The sequence below is a fragment of the Anas platyrhynchos genome, chromosome 5, assembly GCF_047663525.1.
Source record: "Anas platyrhynchos isolate ZD024472 breed Pekin duck chromosome 5, IASCAAS_PekinDuck_T2T, whole genome shotgun sequence".
Taxonomy (NCBI): Eukaryota; Metazoa; Chordata; class Aves; order Anseriformes; family Anatidae; genus Anas; species Anas platyrhynchos.
Window position 1 is genome coordinate 1472696 of NC_092591.1, and position 13744 is coordinate 1486439.

At 38.6% G+C, this 13744-nt stretch overlaps 1 protein-coding gene across 1 annotated transcript in view; it reads left to right on the top strand.

Moving 5' to 3' along the window:
• Positions 1-13728, top strand: part of TOGARAM1 (TOG array regulator of axonemal microtubules 1) — a 37790-nt gene extending 24062 nt beyond the window's left edge. Inside the window, exons 11-22 of the mRNA XM_038179913.2 lie at positions 307-472; positions 794-928; positions 1677-1830; positions 2412-2517; positions 2919-3154; positions 6482-6640; positions 7146-7272; positions 7587-7705; positions 9550-9739; positions 11000-11219; positions 11807-11893; positions 13356-13728. Of these exons, the coding sequence (XP_038035841.2) occupies positions 307-472; positions 794-928; positions 1677-1830; positions 2412-2517; positions 2919-3154; positions 6482-6640; positions 7146-7272; positions 7587-7705; positions 9550-9739; positions 11000-11219; positions 11807-11893; positions 13356-13609 (1953 nt within the window). The 3' untranslated portion in view covers positions 13610-13728. The remainder of the gene's footprint in view (positions 1-306; positions 473-793; positions 929-1676; positions 1831-2411; positions 2518-2918; positions 3155-6481; positions 6641-7145; positions 7273-7586; positions 7706-9549; positions 9740-10999; positions 11220-11806; positions 11894-13355) is intronic.
• Positions 13729-13744: the final 16 nt, after the last annotated feature.

Consider the following 13744-nt stretch of genomic DNA (forward strand, 5'->3'; position numbering starts at 1 on the left):
CCTTAATTCTCTAATTATTCAGATATTTTAGAGAAAAAAAATATTATTTCCCTTAAATCTTTAAACATGGAATGTTGCTTGTCTTTGCCAATAGGGCTACTTATCATGCAGAAAGCACATTCAGCTCTTTTCAGGATTGCTTTTAGTATTCATGTGAACAATTTTATTTGACTCTGTAAAATGATGGCAAAAATAGAAGTTGTCCGTGCCTACCTTAGAGAATACCAAGAACTGGGTAATAAGCTATTGGGTAGTTTATGCATTACATTATATTGCATATCGTAATGGGTGCATTATTTTCTGCAGATAAAAGTGGCCTTGTCAAAATCTGTCCAGGATAAGATGCGGCAGAAGAAAAAAGAAGGAAAAGAACAAAATCACAAAGAACATCAGGAAGTCAAAGACCTTGAAGAAAAGGAAGAAAATTCTTGGGAAAGACTTAAACTAAATGAACCAGAGAAAACAACAGAAAGTGAGCATAAGTTTAATAAATAAACTTAAATAAAATGCTATTAAATGCTGCTGAAGTTGAAAGTGAAATTCTATGATAGTTACTAAAAATTATGACTGTTTACTGTGACGTAAGGTATTGCTAGAATTAATTTTACACAGAAGTTTATTTTTGGTCATTTGCATTGTAGTAAATGCTGGAGAGTAAAGTACTTGTAGGAAACACTGGAAACCTTGTAATTAATAAAAATTTCAAAAAACAAACTCGGATTGAAAACACTAGGGTTATTTTCCTATTTTCTGATTTGTTGTTGTGATTTGGACATTTCCTTTTATTTTTTAGAGTTAGATCTCTATGGGGATGTACTAGCATCATCAAGAAATGTGTCGTCGTCATTAGAAAATGTTGCCTTGAATCCTTCATTAAAAAGAACATCCAGTTTGAAGAAAACTAAATGTTCACCCTTGCTAGATTCTGGTAAGCTGTTACATTAAATTAAATGTAAAGACTGTTAAAATATTTGGATACGCAGAGTAAGACAGTTCCAAAATACAATCAGGTTTAATATGACTTATTTGTATGATTGATTCTCCTGAGACGATCTGGAAAATTACTGCTGTGGGGGTGGATGTGAAGAGGATTTGAATTCATCACTGCCCCCTTGAAATATTTTTCATCTAAAATCTGTTAGGAAGATGTTCGCAACACGAGGGGCTTTTTTTTTCTTTGCTTAGAAATTTAAATGATGTAATGTATTAATGACAAATTGATTCTCTTCCAACATCTTCTCTCTCCAAGAAAAACATTTCTGGGTACATTTTGTCACTCAGCTGCCTTTAAAATAACGCCGTAGAAATCTTTTCAAAATAGACATTTGTACTGATGATGGTCAGAAAATTCTTCAGAATTTCTCAAGTGGCTCTTTAAGTTTTACTACACTATGTCTTACTGCGCTGTACTTCAGCAAGTTGTACATCTGTTTTTACATTTTAAAAAAATCACTACTAATTTGTCTTTATGACTTTGTGAAGCGGTAGTTGTATAAAAAAAATATTCGTATGTACCGAATGATTGAGGATGTAACTGGGAAAACTGTCTTTTTGAAAACCTGGTCACTGATAACAGCAATCTAAATACACCTCAAACTTTTTTTTTATTTCCTTCCTTTGAATGAATTGTTTTCTAGAGATTATACAATTATTTGAAACGTTTTGTGGCTTTGCAGATGAAATTTCTCTTGGGCCACGAGGACGCTATAAAGAGCGGACCCCATCAGTCACTCATAGTCCAGAAATAATGGATCCGTCAGAACTGCAGCCCTTTTCAAAACCAGAAACAGCACTGACAGAAGCCCTGGTACTTTTAGCTGATGATGACTGGTAAGTACAAACATCTATCTACAACCTGAACGTAATGAGTAAGGCATTTATTTTCATATCTTTCTTTTAAAAATATAGCAAAATGAAGAGAACATCAAAAACGAAGAAGGGTCGCAAGTGATATATGAGAAAAGAAAATAAAGTGGTTTTTTTAGTCCAAATCTAAATTAAGCTGTCAATGCTATAAATTGAGGCCTAATATCTAAGCTTTCAGAAACTTTTGGAATACCTTCTTGTCATTTCTTGTGAAATATAAGACTTCACTACTTCTCAAACAGACAGAATGGGGTAACAATGCCATTGCCTTTTGTACTTTGGGAAGGAAAGTAATCCTTTAACTGCCATACTGCAAGCTGTGGACAGAATTAATGGGAAGAATTTAGAGAATATTATCTTAAAATAGTCCTACAAATACATTAGAAGGTAGACTGACTTTGAAAGAATTTCCCATGTTATGTTACTGCTTTATTTTACAATCTCATTTACTATTTGGTTCCTTAGAATTCTGTTTGTTGTTTTTCTTTGTTTGTTTTAATGAGAAATTTGAAAGTGTTTTGATTTTAAATGTTTTCTTTACATAGGGAGAAGAAGATTGAAGGTCTGAACTTTGTTAGATGTTTGTCTGCCTACCATGCAGCTATTCTGACTGTAAAGCTTCATGAAACAAGTCTGGCTGTGGCTCAAGAGGTTAAATTTTACTAGCAGAACATTTACTGGCTTATATGTGTTTATATGTATTTTATAGCTCTGAGATACACTAAAGTGAAATGGTATGTCCATCTGTGATTAGTTTTACTCTGTTGGACAGTCTCAAAGGGATGACTTTGTAGTTCAGCAAAGCAGCTCTCATACTTCAGATTCCGACAGTTTATTTGATTTGCTAAGAGACTGTAAAAATTTACATCATAATTTTCAAATATTTTTGTACGTATTTTTATTCTTGCACATTGTAAATCACATTAGAAATGTATTGCTCAGTTGCTTGTAAAGTTATTTATACTTAGAAAGGGAAACATTAAGCTTTACTTATTTCTAAATATATTTTATAAACATTATTCATTGTTTGTTTGGGTTTTTCCTGTGTGCAGGTCAAGAATTTACGCTCAGGTGTTTCTCGAGCTGCTGTGGTCTGTTTAGGGGATTTGTTCACCCACCTGAAAAAGAGCATGGATCAAGAACTAGACAATACAGTAAAAGTCCTTTTGCACAAAGCTGGTGAATCCAACACATTTATAAGGGAAGAGGTAGACAAAGCACTGAAGGCTATGGTTAATAATGTGACTCCAGCACGTGCACTTTGTTCTCTTATAAATGGAGGGCAAAGGTAATAACTACAAAGACTTTATAAAGAAATAACTTGTGAATAGATTAAATATATCAATTATAGTCATTAAAAAATCCAAATATAACAGAAAATGTAGTAAGTCAGCTGTGCAAAGCTTTTGCCCAGGACAATGTTTGTTATCATAAAAGTAAAATATAATTCCCATGTTTGTTTCTCTACATTAACTAAGAAGTTGGCTGTCAGTTTTGGAATTTGGTATGTTTTCCAATGGTTTTGCAAGTCTTTATTCAATGTTAATATAATATTCTTAAGAAATAGAATTAAGAAATGCTGTTTGTCTTTCTAATAAAGCTCACCTAGCATTCTCATTTGCCATTTGTTCTGCGATCAAATGCCTGTCTTCAGTCCTTCAGCACTAATTTTTCTTTAGAAACCTGATCTACAGCTTAAAATTCTCGAGCTGCAACCATCCTGGCTGATTTCATGTTCTTCTCTAGACTTGGCTGGTTAATAAGTCTTTTTTTTGTCTGCATCTCGGTTTCCTTTGCAGTGGCGGTGACCGTTTATTTTCTTGTCTGCTTCAAACACGACAAGCTTCCATTTCTGGTTTCATGGTTTGATTCTAACCTCTAGCTGACTTCATGCTATGTTAGAAGTTAAATTCTTGTCTTTCACTTTACCTGTTAAGTGTGTTGCTTTGTTCTTTTTATATCCTCATTGCTTGTAACAGAAATACTTAATCAAGCCACTGGGCATTTCAGTGTACTAGCTGTGTACCTACTTGTATCTGATCTCTTTTGTATCTGTCATCGCTTAGATAGGTAAGAATTTCTTGTAACCTATCCTTTCCATTAAATATTTTAGATTCTGCATTATAAATCAATTCTTAGATTTACTGTATAGCTAGAAATCCTGAGAGTGAGTCTGAATTCAGAACTGCTATCCAAAACATAGTTTGTTTCCTATTTTGTTTCCTGGGAAGCTGGTTGTTCTGGAATGTATTGGTTCTGTCTCCTGAAAGCCAATGAAAACCATACTTCAGTTATGTGAACTTTAAACTGAAAGGCAAATACTACCAGCCTTGAGATTTAAATTATTTAAGAAACGTGCCTGCATGTAGTTATTTCTGGGAATTTAAGAGCAGCAGACAGTAATTGTGCGTTGCTTTATCTCAGAAGCCATACAAAATAGTCCAGCCATTACTTGTTTAGGCACTCCCATCACTTTTTCATAAATCCTTGGCTAAGCAATACTCATGATCATAATTGGTGAAATCTGATCTCTATTTTCAGTGGCAGATTCAAACACACTGACTATCCTTATGAGACCTATACAAATTTGAACCCTCCACTTTGTGTACTAAGATACATTTTCAGATACATAAGGCATCAGAACGATCTGAACTCTGAGTCTGAATATAGCATTTGAAGCAGGGATTAATTTCTTCACAGCTAAGAAGCCTTCGGTGAAAACAGTGACTGAATCATGGAGTACAGTGTGTTTTTAATGCATGACATCAGTGGATGGCCTAAATAGCACTGTGAGTTACAAATTCTCTAATACTGGCTTCAGGAAACTCTGGCCATGTTAGCAGCAAAGCCCACGTGGCAAATATCGAGCTATCATTTCTAGAGGCTGTAGCAATGAATATGACAATTATCTTGTGAAGTGGAAATTTGGGAGAAAAGTGATACGTGTCCTCAGGACAGAATGGACAGGTTGTGATTGATACAGCTGCATAACTACAGAAAAGATATATGTTCTAAATTTGTCTTACACTTTTCTTCTATTCACTACAACTTCAGCATTCAAGTTAGCAGGTATGCATTACCTGTTTTTTATGGTTCATATGGTTCAAAAGACCTTTTAAAATTTACATGTTTTCTCCTAAATACATTTCAAACCTACTGTGATCATAAGTATTATGCTTGCAACCCTGAGTAGGTCTATATACTGAGTCTTCATCACCTACAAGTTGTTTTTGTCATTACCAACAAGAATAATTAAAAACGTTGTTTGCTTTTATGAGATACTGTTCTAAAGATACTGGACAACTGCTGTGAACTCACCTCAAGGAATAGATTCTTGACTCATGATCATGATTCCAGGACAAGAATTTTTAACATCACGTTTCTATGTATAAATTATGCTTAATTCAGGGTCTGACATGCATACAACAAAATTTCCTATTTTGCATGAGCAGCAGGCAGTTGGGAATGGGGACTTGCATGGTTTTGTTCAGTCAAGTCTTTAAACCTCAAAGTTGTTGTTTTCCTGCCAGTACACACAGTAGGAGGTAGTCTGGTACCATTTCCCTTCTCCCAAGCTCATGAGACCTGTGGCTGCCACACAGACAGAACAGCAGGTACTGAACTCCAGCCAAAGCTAGTCTGAAACTAGGTAGCTCCGTAGCAGCTCCGAGCGTAGCACAGAGCTTAGCGTGCTAGCTGCCAAGCGACTGGGGAGCTTTTGCAGCCTCAACTGTATTCTGAGTTGTCACATTTTGCAGTTTCAATAGACCCAGTTAGTCTTTGTGCAAATCGAAGCTACTTTGTGCAACCTAATCTAGAGATATCTTTATGTCTAATGAGGCCATGATAATCTATGGAACCACAGAAAAATAAAATCTTGCCAAAACAGCACACAGCCATTCAGGAGGAATGCTGGGTGTTCGTTTCAATCTGAAAAGCTGGGGAGGCACTAGTGTGGCTTACCAAGTCAGTTCTTTTCCTTAGCTCCCTCCTTTAAACTTGTTTTTCCTTGTGAATGATGAGCCATACAGATGCCTCATTCACTGTGCAGTAAAACTGCCCCTAAATTCCAAACATGAAAATAAAATCGGAAATCTCTGGATCTGCAGAACTGCATGCTCTGAAAACATGTGGGATCAGCAGGTACTGCAGAGTTATATACACCATTGGTTTGTTGAATGAGTTTGAAAATTATTTCCAGGCCTTCTCTGATTTTCATCAATATAGGTATTTAATGACTTAATTCGACAGACTTCTGCAAGGTTTTTTGAAGTCAGTAGAATGCTGCTTTATTTAATTCTAACTTGATATAAAAGATATGGGGTTTGCTTCTGAGCACAGGGATTTGTTTTTTGTAAAGTTGATGGAAAGGACTTGTGGTGAGCTTTCTAGAGTATTTCACAGTTATTTTTAAGAAAATTAGAAAAAAAGTTCTAAAAGCAGAAAATGACCAGTTTATTAATTCAAAGGCTGCAGTATTCTGCAGTATTCCACTAGTCGTAGGTTATGCTAAAGAATAAAAAAGAATACTTGTAGACAATATTTGGTAGAGCACCTAAATACTGTTACTGACCTACTGTGAGGAGCTTTTACTAAGCAGTTGTGTTCTCTTCAGCCATCTGCACGCGGCGGTGAGGAGATGCACAGCCCAGCACATGTCGGATATTGTAGAACGTATGGGACCGGAGTGGATGCTGGCTGGAACCAAAGTTGTCACTGATAGGATTTTCCCTGCAATAGCCAGGTTTACACTGGATAGTTCCCAGCAAACAAGGTTAGTACAGTTAATAATTAAGATAAGCACGCTTGAGGTGGCTGAAACTTCTGCATAGCCCAGCGGGGGCCATTCAGCAGCGGCAGAGAGTGGCTGTTAGGATAATGTGTGATGGGAACCACCCGAATGCCTCCTGCAGCCCTGCCCATCTTGGCAGTAGGAAGAAGGGATCAAAGGACATTCTCGTTCTGGCACCACACACTTTGTAGGCCATGCAGGGAATTTCAGCACTAGGATCCACGCTTACTGGCAGGGCTTAAAGACAGCCGATACCTCAGCACTGGGATAGGAGGCTGTTCTCCGTCTTTAATTTGCTCAGTCGTTGATCAAGTAATGATTGTTGACCATAGTTTCTTTGTGGGAGGATGAAAGGGGTGTCTGGGTACAAACCCAGCAATCCTCCTGTGCTTCTGTATTTTGAAACTGCATGTGTCTAATTGTCCAAGAGGCTTACAGAACAAATCAGTGTTTACAGATGTATACGTCATGGTCTGTTGCCCTGCAGGTATTATGGTCGAAAGATGCTTTTCAGTATGATGAATCATCCTGATTTTGATAAAACACTTGAAAAATATGTGCCAGCCAAGGATTTGCCTTACATTAAGGAATTTGTTAGCAATCTACGTCAAAAGGTATGTGGAAAGCTCTCGTTTAACAGGTGAGAAACGTAAACTTGTGCTAGTGATTGTTAAGCATGGACATTGAACCTACAGGGAACCTCAGAGGGAGACACGTAACACGTGAATACAGCACAGCAAGGTGGTGCTTGTTACCTGACCTATGCCTGCCTTTAATCATAGAATCATAGAATCATTAACCCTTACAGATACACTGCGTCAACTGCACTTTGCTGCTATACTTTGCATGCCTCAGACTTGCCTCTAAAGAGCCTCCAGCGCTGCAGAATATGCCAGCCATATTAATGAATGGTTTCATCTTTGTGCAGGGTTTGGGGGAGATGCCATTAGACACCCCCTCAGCGAAAGGAAGACGTTCTCATACTAGTATTGTTGGGCATTCAAGGTCATCATCTACTTCCAGAGATGCTCTCAGCATCACTGACAGGTAATGATCTCCCTGAGTGTTGTATCCTGTTAGTAACTGACCGCCAGGAGAACAGTCCCACAACGAGAAGAGAGTCTACAAACACTCACAACAGGGTTAAACATCCCCGAAGAAAATGGAAAAAATAACATGTCCCAATAAACTCTTTTAAATAGGATAATTGCTAATATTAAAATGGCTTTGCACATTTGGAAGTTAATTTGTTTACTGACTGCCTCTGAAAATGCACACAATACAGAAAACACTTGGGATTCATGGTAGATCCATGTCACCATCAGCTCAGGGTGTTGCCATCCAAACTCTACAAACAACATGCCTAGTACTAGCTGCAGTAAAAATTGTCTGTTTGTGCACTTGCCTGGAAAATAAGGATTTAGTTAAATCCTAACTGCGGATGCTAAAGATTTTAGAGCATACTCTCTCCATCTTTTGTTTTCTGTTTTGCCTTCTGATAGGTTTTCTATTGAAGTGAACAAAGAAACGGAAAAAAAATGAAACCAGGCCAGAAAGTCTGTACTCGAGAATCTAGAGTTCATAGGGTCTGAAACTGCCTCCAGGTTTAAGAAGGTGTATCTGTCACAAGCAGAGTTCTTTCACACACCATCTGCTATTCAAAATATTAATCAGTTCCAGGCTTGATAGTATACTTATGCTTTGGCATGTAAAACTACACGCCCGTTTTCTTAGATGTCCTACTTGCTGCATTCTGCCAAAGACTCTTTAATTTGGGTGTGTTTAGTGGCCTGTGATACACTGGCAGGACAAGAATTGATGCCATCTGGCCTGCTCACAGAGCTAATCGGTTTGAACTTGAAAATGCAAGAAGGATGCTTATTGCCTTTTCTATCAAAGACTTCTCCTAGTGAATTAAGAATGAGGTAGTGAATCTACCCAGACTGGTCTGTGAATACAGATGGACACGTGTGAATACTTGTGGTTACTTCTCTGAAACTCACATAGATTGGATTCATCAAGCTTTCCTTAGTCAGAAAAGCTCATTTAACAGAATGGGAGAATTTTTCTGTCCATTTGGTCAAGCTGCAACACTTTAAATTCTTCATCATTTAACTTCTGAAACATTTGAACTCCTGCTTAATTTATTCAGCAACACACAACAGTACTTCTCTTCCACATTACAGTCTTTCTGAAGAACTTCCAGCAGCTATGAAATTCCTCCAGCATCAATTACTGGTTAAGTAATTTGTTCCTGCTTAGATCTGAAACCTCATCATTGCACTTCCATTGAATTTCAGCCTTCTACTTCTACTGAAGATACTTTATTTATGGGTGCTTACTTAGGCAGGAAAGCGATTCCACAGATTTCATAATCCTTTTCATGACTGTCTAATAAGACCAGGTGCTACAGAAAGTTTGTCTCAGAATCATCTGTGAGGAGTTCTTAAATTTCCACCACAGCATAGCATGATGCTTAGCTGCCCCTCAGACTGGGGTCAGTGTTTGAAGTACTGGAGAAGAAAGAATTGAACTATATTAACTTTTTTTTTTTTTTTTTGATGTGTTGATGTGTAAGGGAAGGTCAAACCCTGCTGCTGTGGTACGGAGCCATGAGGAAGCACAGGGCTGCTGCATTTCCTGGGTGATACACTTCCATGCATTTGGAGTGGCACCTATACTAAGACTTCAGGAACAACAATTGCTAGCAGAGTTTTTTTTCAAACGACAACAACAAGAAACAAATTATGTGTAAAGTAAACCCTGTTCATCAGAAGATTTTCTGTTTCCTTTTGATATTTGCACTTTTGTGGAAAGAGAATGTCTGAGATTAAAGACTCCTCTTTCAGCTTGGTTATGTGTTCATTGAGCAACCTGTTCCTTTTCTTTAGAGAGACTACGGAAGCCCGTGAAGTTACAAGAAAAGCAGCTCCTCGTAATTCAATAGAAAGTGAAGAGTATGTTAAAGACATTATAGGTTTATTGAATGCAAAGGACTTCCGTGATCGAATAAATGGAATTAATCAGCTGTTATCAGATACAGAGAACAATCAAGACTTCGTTGTTGCAAACATTGTGAAGGTAACTGTACAAAAACCTTTCATTTCAAAGGTTTTTAAAGTTCTGTCACAGTTTTCTGCTAAAAATTATGGTTTCCTCTTTCAATCAGAATATCTGATGAACAGGAAAACCTCGAGGAAAGGGTCAGGCATGCTTAAAGATGAGATATGCAGTAACCATATCTCAGAGATACAAAGGTAGTAAAGGAAGAAAATAGGAAGAAGGTGAAAGAGGTTCATTAGAGATAGCGCACATGGAGGTATTTTCTGCATATTGTGCGCAGTTTTTCATGCCTCTGTGGAGGAAATATCAAAATATTGGAACAGGTTACAAAGAGAGCAGGATCCCAAGATCTGAGAAACTGTAACCGAATCACAGACAGATGCAAGTTCTGTCTGCTTCATGTATCCAGAAGGTGGGGACGGGTCTTTAATGAGTTACAACAGTTTAAACTAAATATCTGTAAAAAGAGCCTGTCTTTAAAGAGGTTCTTTCAGAGAAAAATACTAGGGTGAGGTCCAACAATTGTAAATTAAGGATAGGCAGAATGAAAGCGAAAACAAGATTGTCTCTTAACAATGCAGTTTTCTATGAATACGAAATACTGCTGTGAAACTTTGCAGTATTTTAACTGCGAATGTTACTGAAATCTTGAAGATCAAATTCCTTTTGATAAGAGGTGAAGTTTAAAACTGTGAGCTTGATCTAGCGATTAACAGGAGATAGACACAGCATGAACACATTTTAGGAGGTTCAGACTAGATCTTCTGTGTGAAGGATACCAATTCCTAATGCCTCTGAAGGGGAAAAAACAAACACACTTTAGCATGTTATTGCATATGTTGCGATAACACTTAGGGTTAATAATATAGAGTTTATATAATAATTATGATAACTGTCACTGTGTGCTACAGAAGATAGAAATTAAACATATTTCAAAGATACTACTGGGCATTCTTTTTGCTAAATAGAACTATGTCTTGTTAAAAATACTTGCTTGCACAAAATATCAGTCACACTGAAAGTTACAGATAGTGAGTATGACTCTTACATTGCACAGAAACAACTGAAGTACAGATTACGTTGAATACACTTCAGTTGTACACAAGATAAAAAAAGTGAGTGCTGGTTTACTTGCTCAAAAAATAATCCCAAGTATTTGCATATCAGAGCCATCTTTTGCTAAGATGGACAACTGAAGTGTAACAAAAAAGCAGGAAACATAATATCCACCTCAAGTATTAATTAATTCAGACTACCACTGTTTGGATGCTTTTTCAGATCTTTGATGCTTTCAAGCCTCGCTTACATGACTCAAACAGTAAAGTAAATCAGGTTGCTTTGGAGACAATGTACAAGATGATTCCACTGCTGAAAGACAATTTATCTCCGGTGATCAACATGTTGGTTCCTGCAATGGTAGACAACAACCTAAACTCCAAAAATCCAGGGATTTATGCAGCTGCCACAAATGTTATTCAGGCTCTCTGTCAACACTTAGGTAATTTCCTCCCTCTTAATTTTGAAGAGTTTTAATTGCATTAATTACATTTTTAATTTAAAGAGTTGTTCTTTCCAATAATTTTCATCAAATCGTTACATTGTGTAATGCATCATTGGTTTTATTCTCACACATTTTAAAGCACACAAGTCATCTTCATATTTCAAGAGAAATGCAGCTAGCTGGACTTGTCTCAAGTGTATAGGTGGGTTTGTTATATTTGCATAGCAGATGTCTCGTCATCCAGAAGCGTGTCAGACTGCTGAATCTCTTGAGCAGGTCAAAGGACTAGACGCTCAGAGATGTGTGTATGCCACAGCTATTTTCCATCTTTATCTGTTTTGGCTTTGGAGCAGGATGTCAGTATTTTCAGTAAATGAAAATGCTATGTTTTACCAGACTAGGAGGAGCTAGGGCTTGTTAAGAGTATCTTTTAGGCTTTTATCCCCTTAAATAATATGTTGTGATTTTTGTAGTTAATACATCACAAGTAAGGTTCTTATTTACATTTTTCTATATTGTATTAGCTTCCAGTGTGTTTAATTTTCTGTTTCCAATTCTTAATGTGTTTTGTTCTTTGAATTTAGACAACTATTTGCTTCTCCAGCCATTCTGCACAAAAGCCCAGTTTCTGCATGGAAAAGCAAAACAAGACATCACAGAAAAGCTTGCTGGTAAGGTGAAGTTTTGCTCTGCATGTTTGCTTGTTTTTCTACAATCCTAATTATGCAAATCCATTGTAGGATGGTGGTGGCTGCATATCTGCCACATTAGATTGTGAGTGTTAACAATGCAATAATTTTCAAATTTCACCCCCTTCTAATGCAAATTGAAGATATTACTGACAAAGTAAAAGATTATATTTAGATACTTCCCCAGAAGAGGTGTAAACATCTTAGGCTTATCAAACCAAAGAGAAAAAGGGTTGTTTTGTGGTGAATTTAATTCTGTTGGAAACTGAGCAGCTTTAAATTAAATTGTGCTGTGAGTCGGGTCCCCACATGTCTCCCTCTGCCCTGTGAGTGACCATTTGTGTCCAGGTAGAGCCAGGGGCCCAGGGCCTCCTTCGCTTACTTGCTGCAAGTCCTGTTCCCTCTCAGCACCCACTCCCCTGTAGTCCTGCCAGGAAGAGTGACTGCTTTTTTCTCTTCCCTAAGGCTGTCTCCTACCAGTTCCACAATTTTACTGCCGTACCGTTTTACTTTTCATAGTTGGTTTTGTTTTCATTGCCCCAGGGGCTTGGTAATACTTCTTGGTGTTCAGTCGTAAAGGAGACAAGGCACAAGCTGAGCTAGAGGCACCACAAAGATGGCAGACTTCATGATGGTCTGCTTCCTAAGCAGGTGTCAGAAGTTCAAAGACAATTTTTTTAGAACGTACATACGTATTTTAATATTGGGGATTATTACTAGCAGTAGTGTTGTATTTCCCTTTGATGTTTTAAGTGAACAAGAGATGTCTTCATGGGAGGTAAGCTTGAACTTGGCTTACTTTGAGAGTAGTTCGCTGTGTAGTAGCCATAACATTGAACTAAACATTACAGTGGACAGTCTATTCTTGAAATGATCCTAAATATGTACTTTCAGAAAGTATTAATCACCAAACCTTTAAATTCTCTTGGTGGGATTTTTCTGAGTAGCTTGCATTACGTATATTGGAAGAGTTCACACACAATTTCTAGCACAAAGGCAAGTACTTGCCAATTAAATAGTGGATTCATGATGTAACTGTCCAAGCAGAGAAAATGCTTCATCGAATACACATATGTTTCTAGTGTGAGGTTACTTTGTTCCTTACATTCAAACACCTACTGGGTATTTCTGAGATGGAGGAGAACCATAAAATACCAAATGCTGTGCGAGTGCATGGCGTGTTTATTTTTAGTAGAGAATTACACTCATCAACAGTTGTGTGAATTTTTGAGGGAAGGTTAAAGAGGTGTTTGTAGGGAAGGCCAGCCCAGTGAGGGCCACTCGTTCTGCTGGAAAACAAACAGGTTTTTGTGCCAGCGGCTCTGAGGAGACTCTGCTGTGTCACTCGGTGCTTTTAAACCTCTCTCAGAGCAGGGGGGTCGCTTCTGAACTGTGTTTTACAACAATTTCCAGCGGCTGCTGACGCGCTGTTCCTGTCACACAGATCTGGTGGCCGAGCTGTACCCGCGGAAGCCGCAGGCCGTGGAGCAGAAGGTCCTGGCCGTGCTCTGGCACCTGCTGGGCACGGCGAGCAGCGGCGGCCCCGCACCGGGGACCGGGGGCAGCATCCGGGCGGCCACGGCCAAGCTGTCCCGGGCCCTGTTCGCGCAGATGGGGCCCGGGCTCCTGGCACGCGCCGCCGGGCAGCCCCCGCACGTCAGGAGGAGCCTGGAGGAGGTCCTGGAGCTGCCGGCATGACGGGACGGGACACGGACAGGGCACCAGGAGGGACAGGCGGAGCTGCCCGCGCGGGGCCGGCGGCTTTGGCTGGGCGCGGGGCGGGCGCTGTGGCAATAAAGGGCCCGTGGCGGACACAGCGCTGAGCGTGGCGCC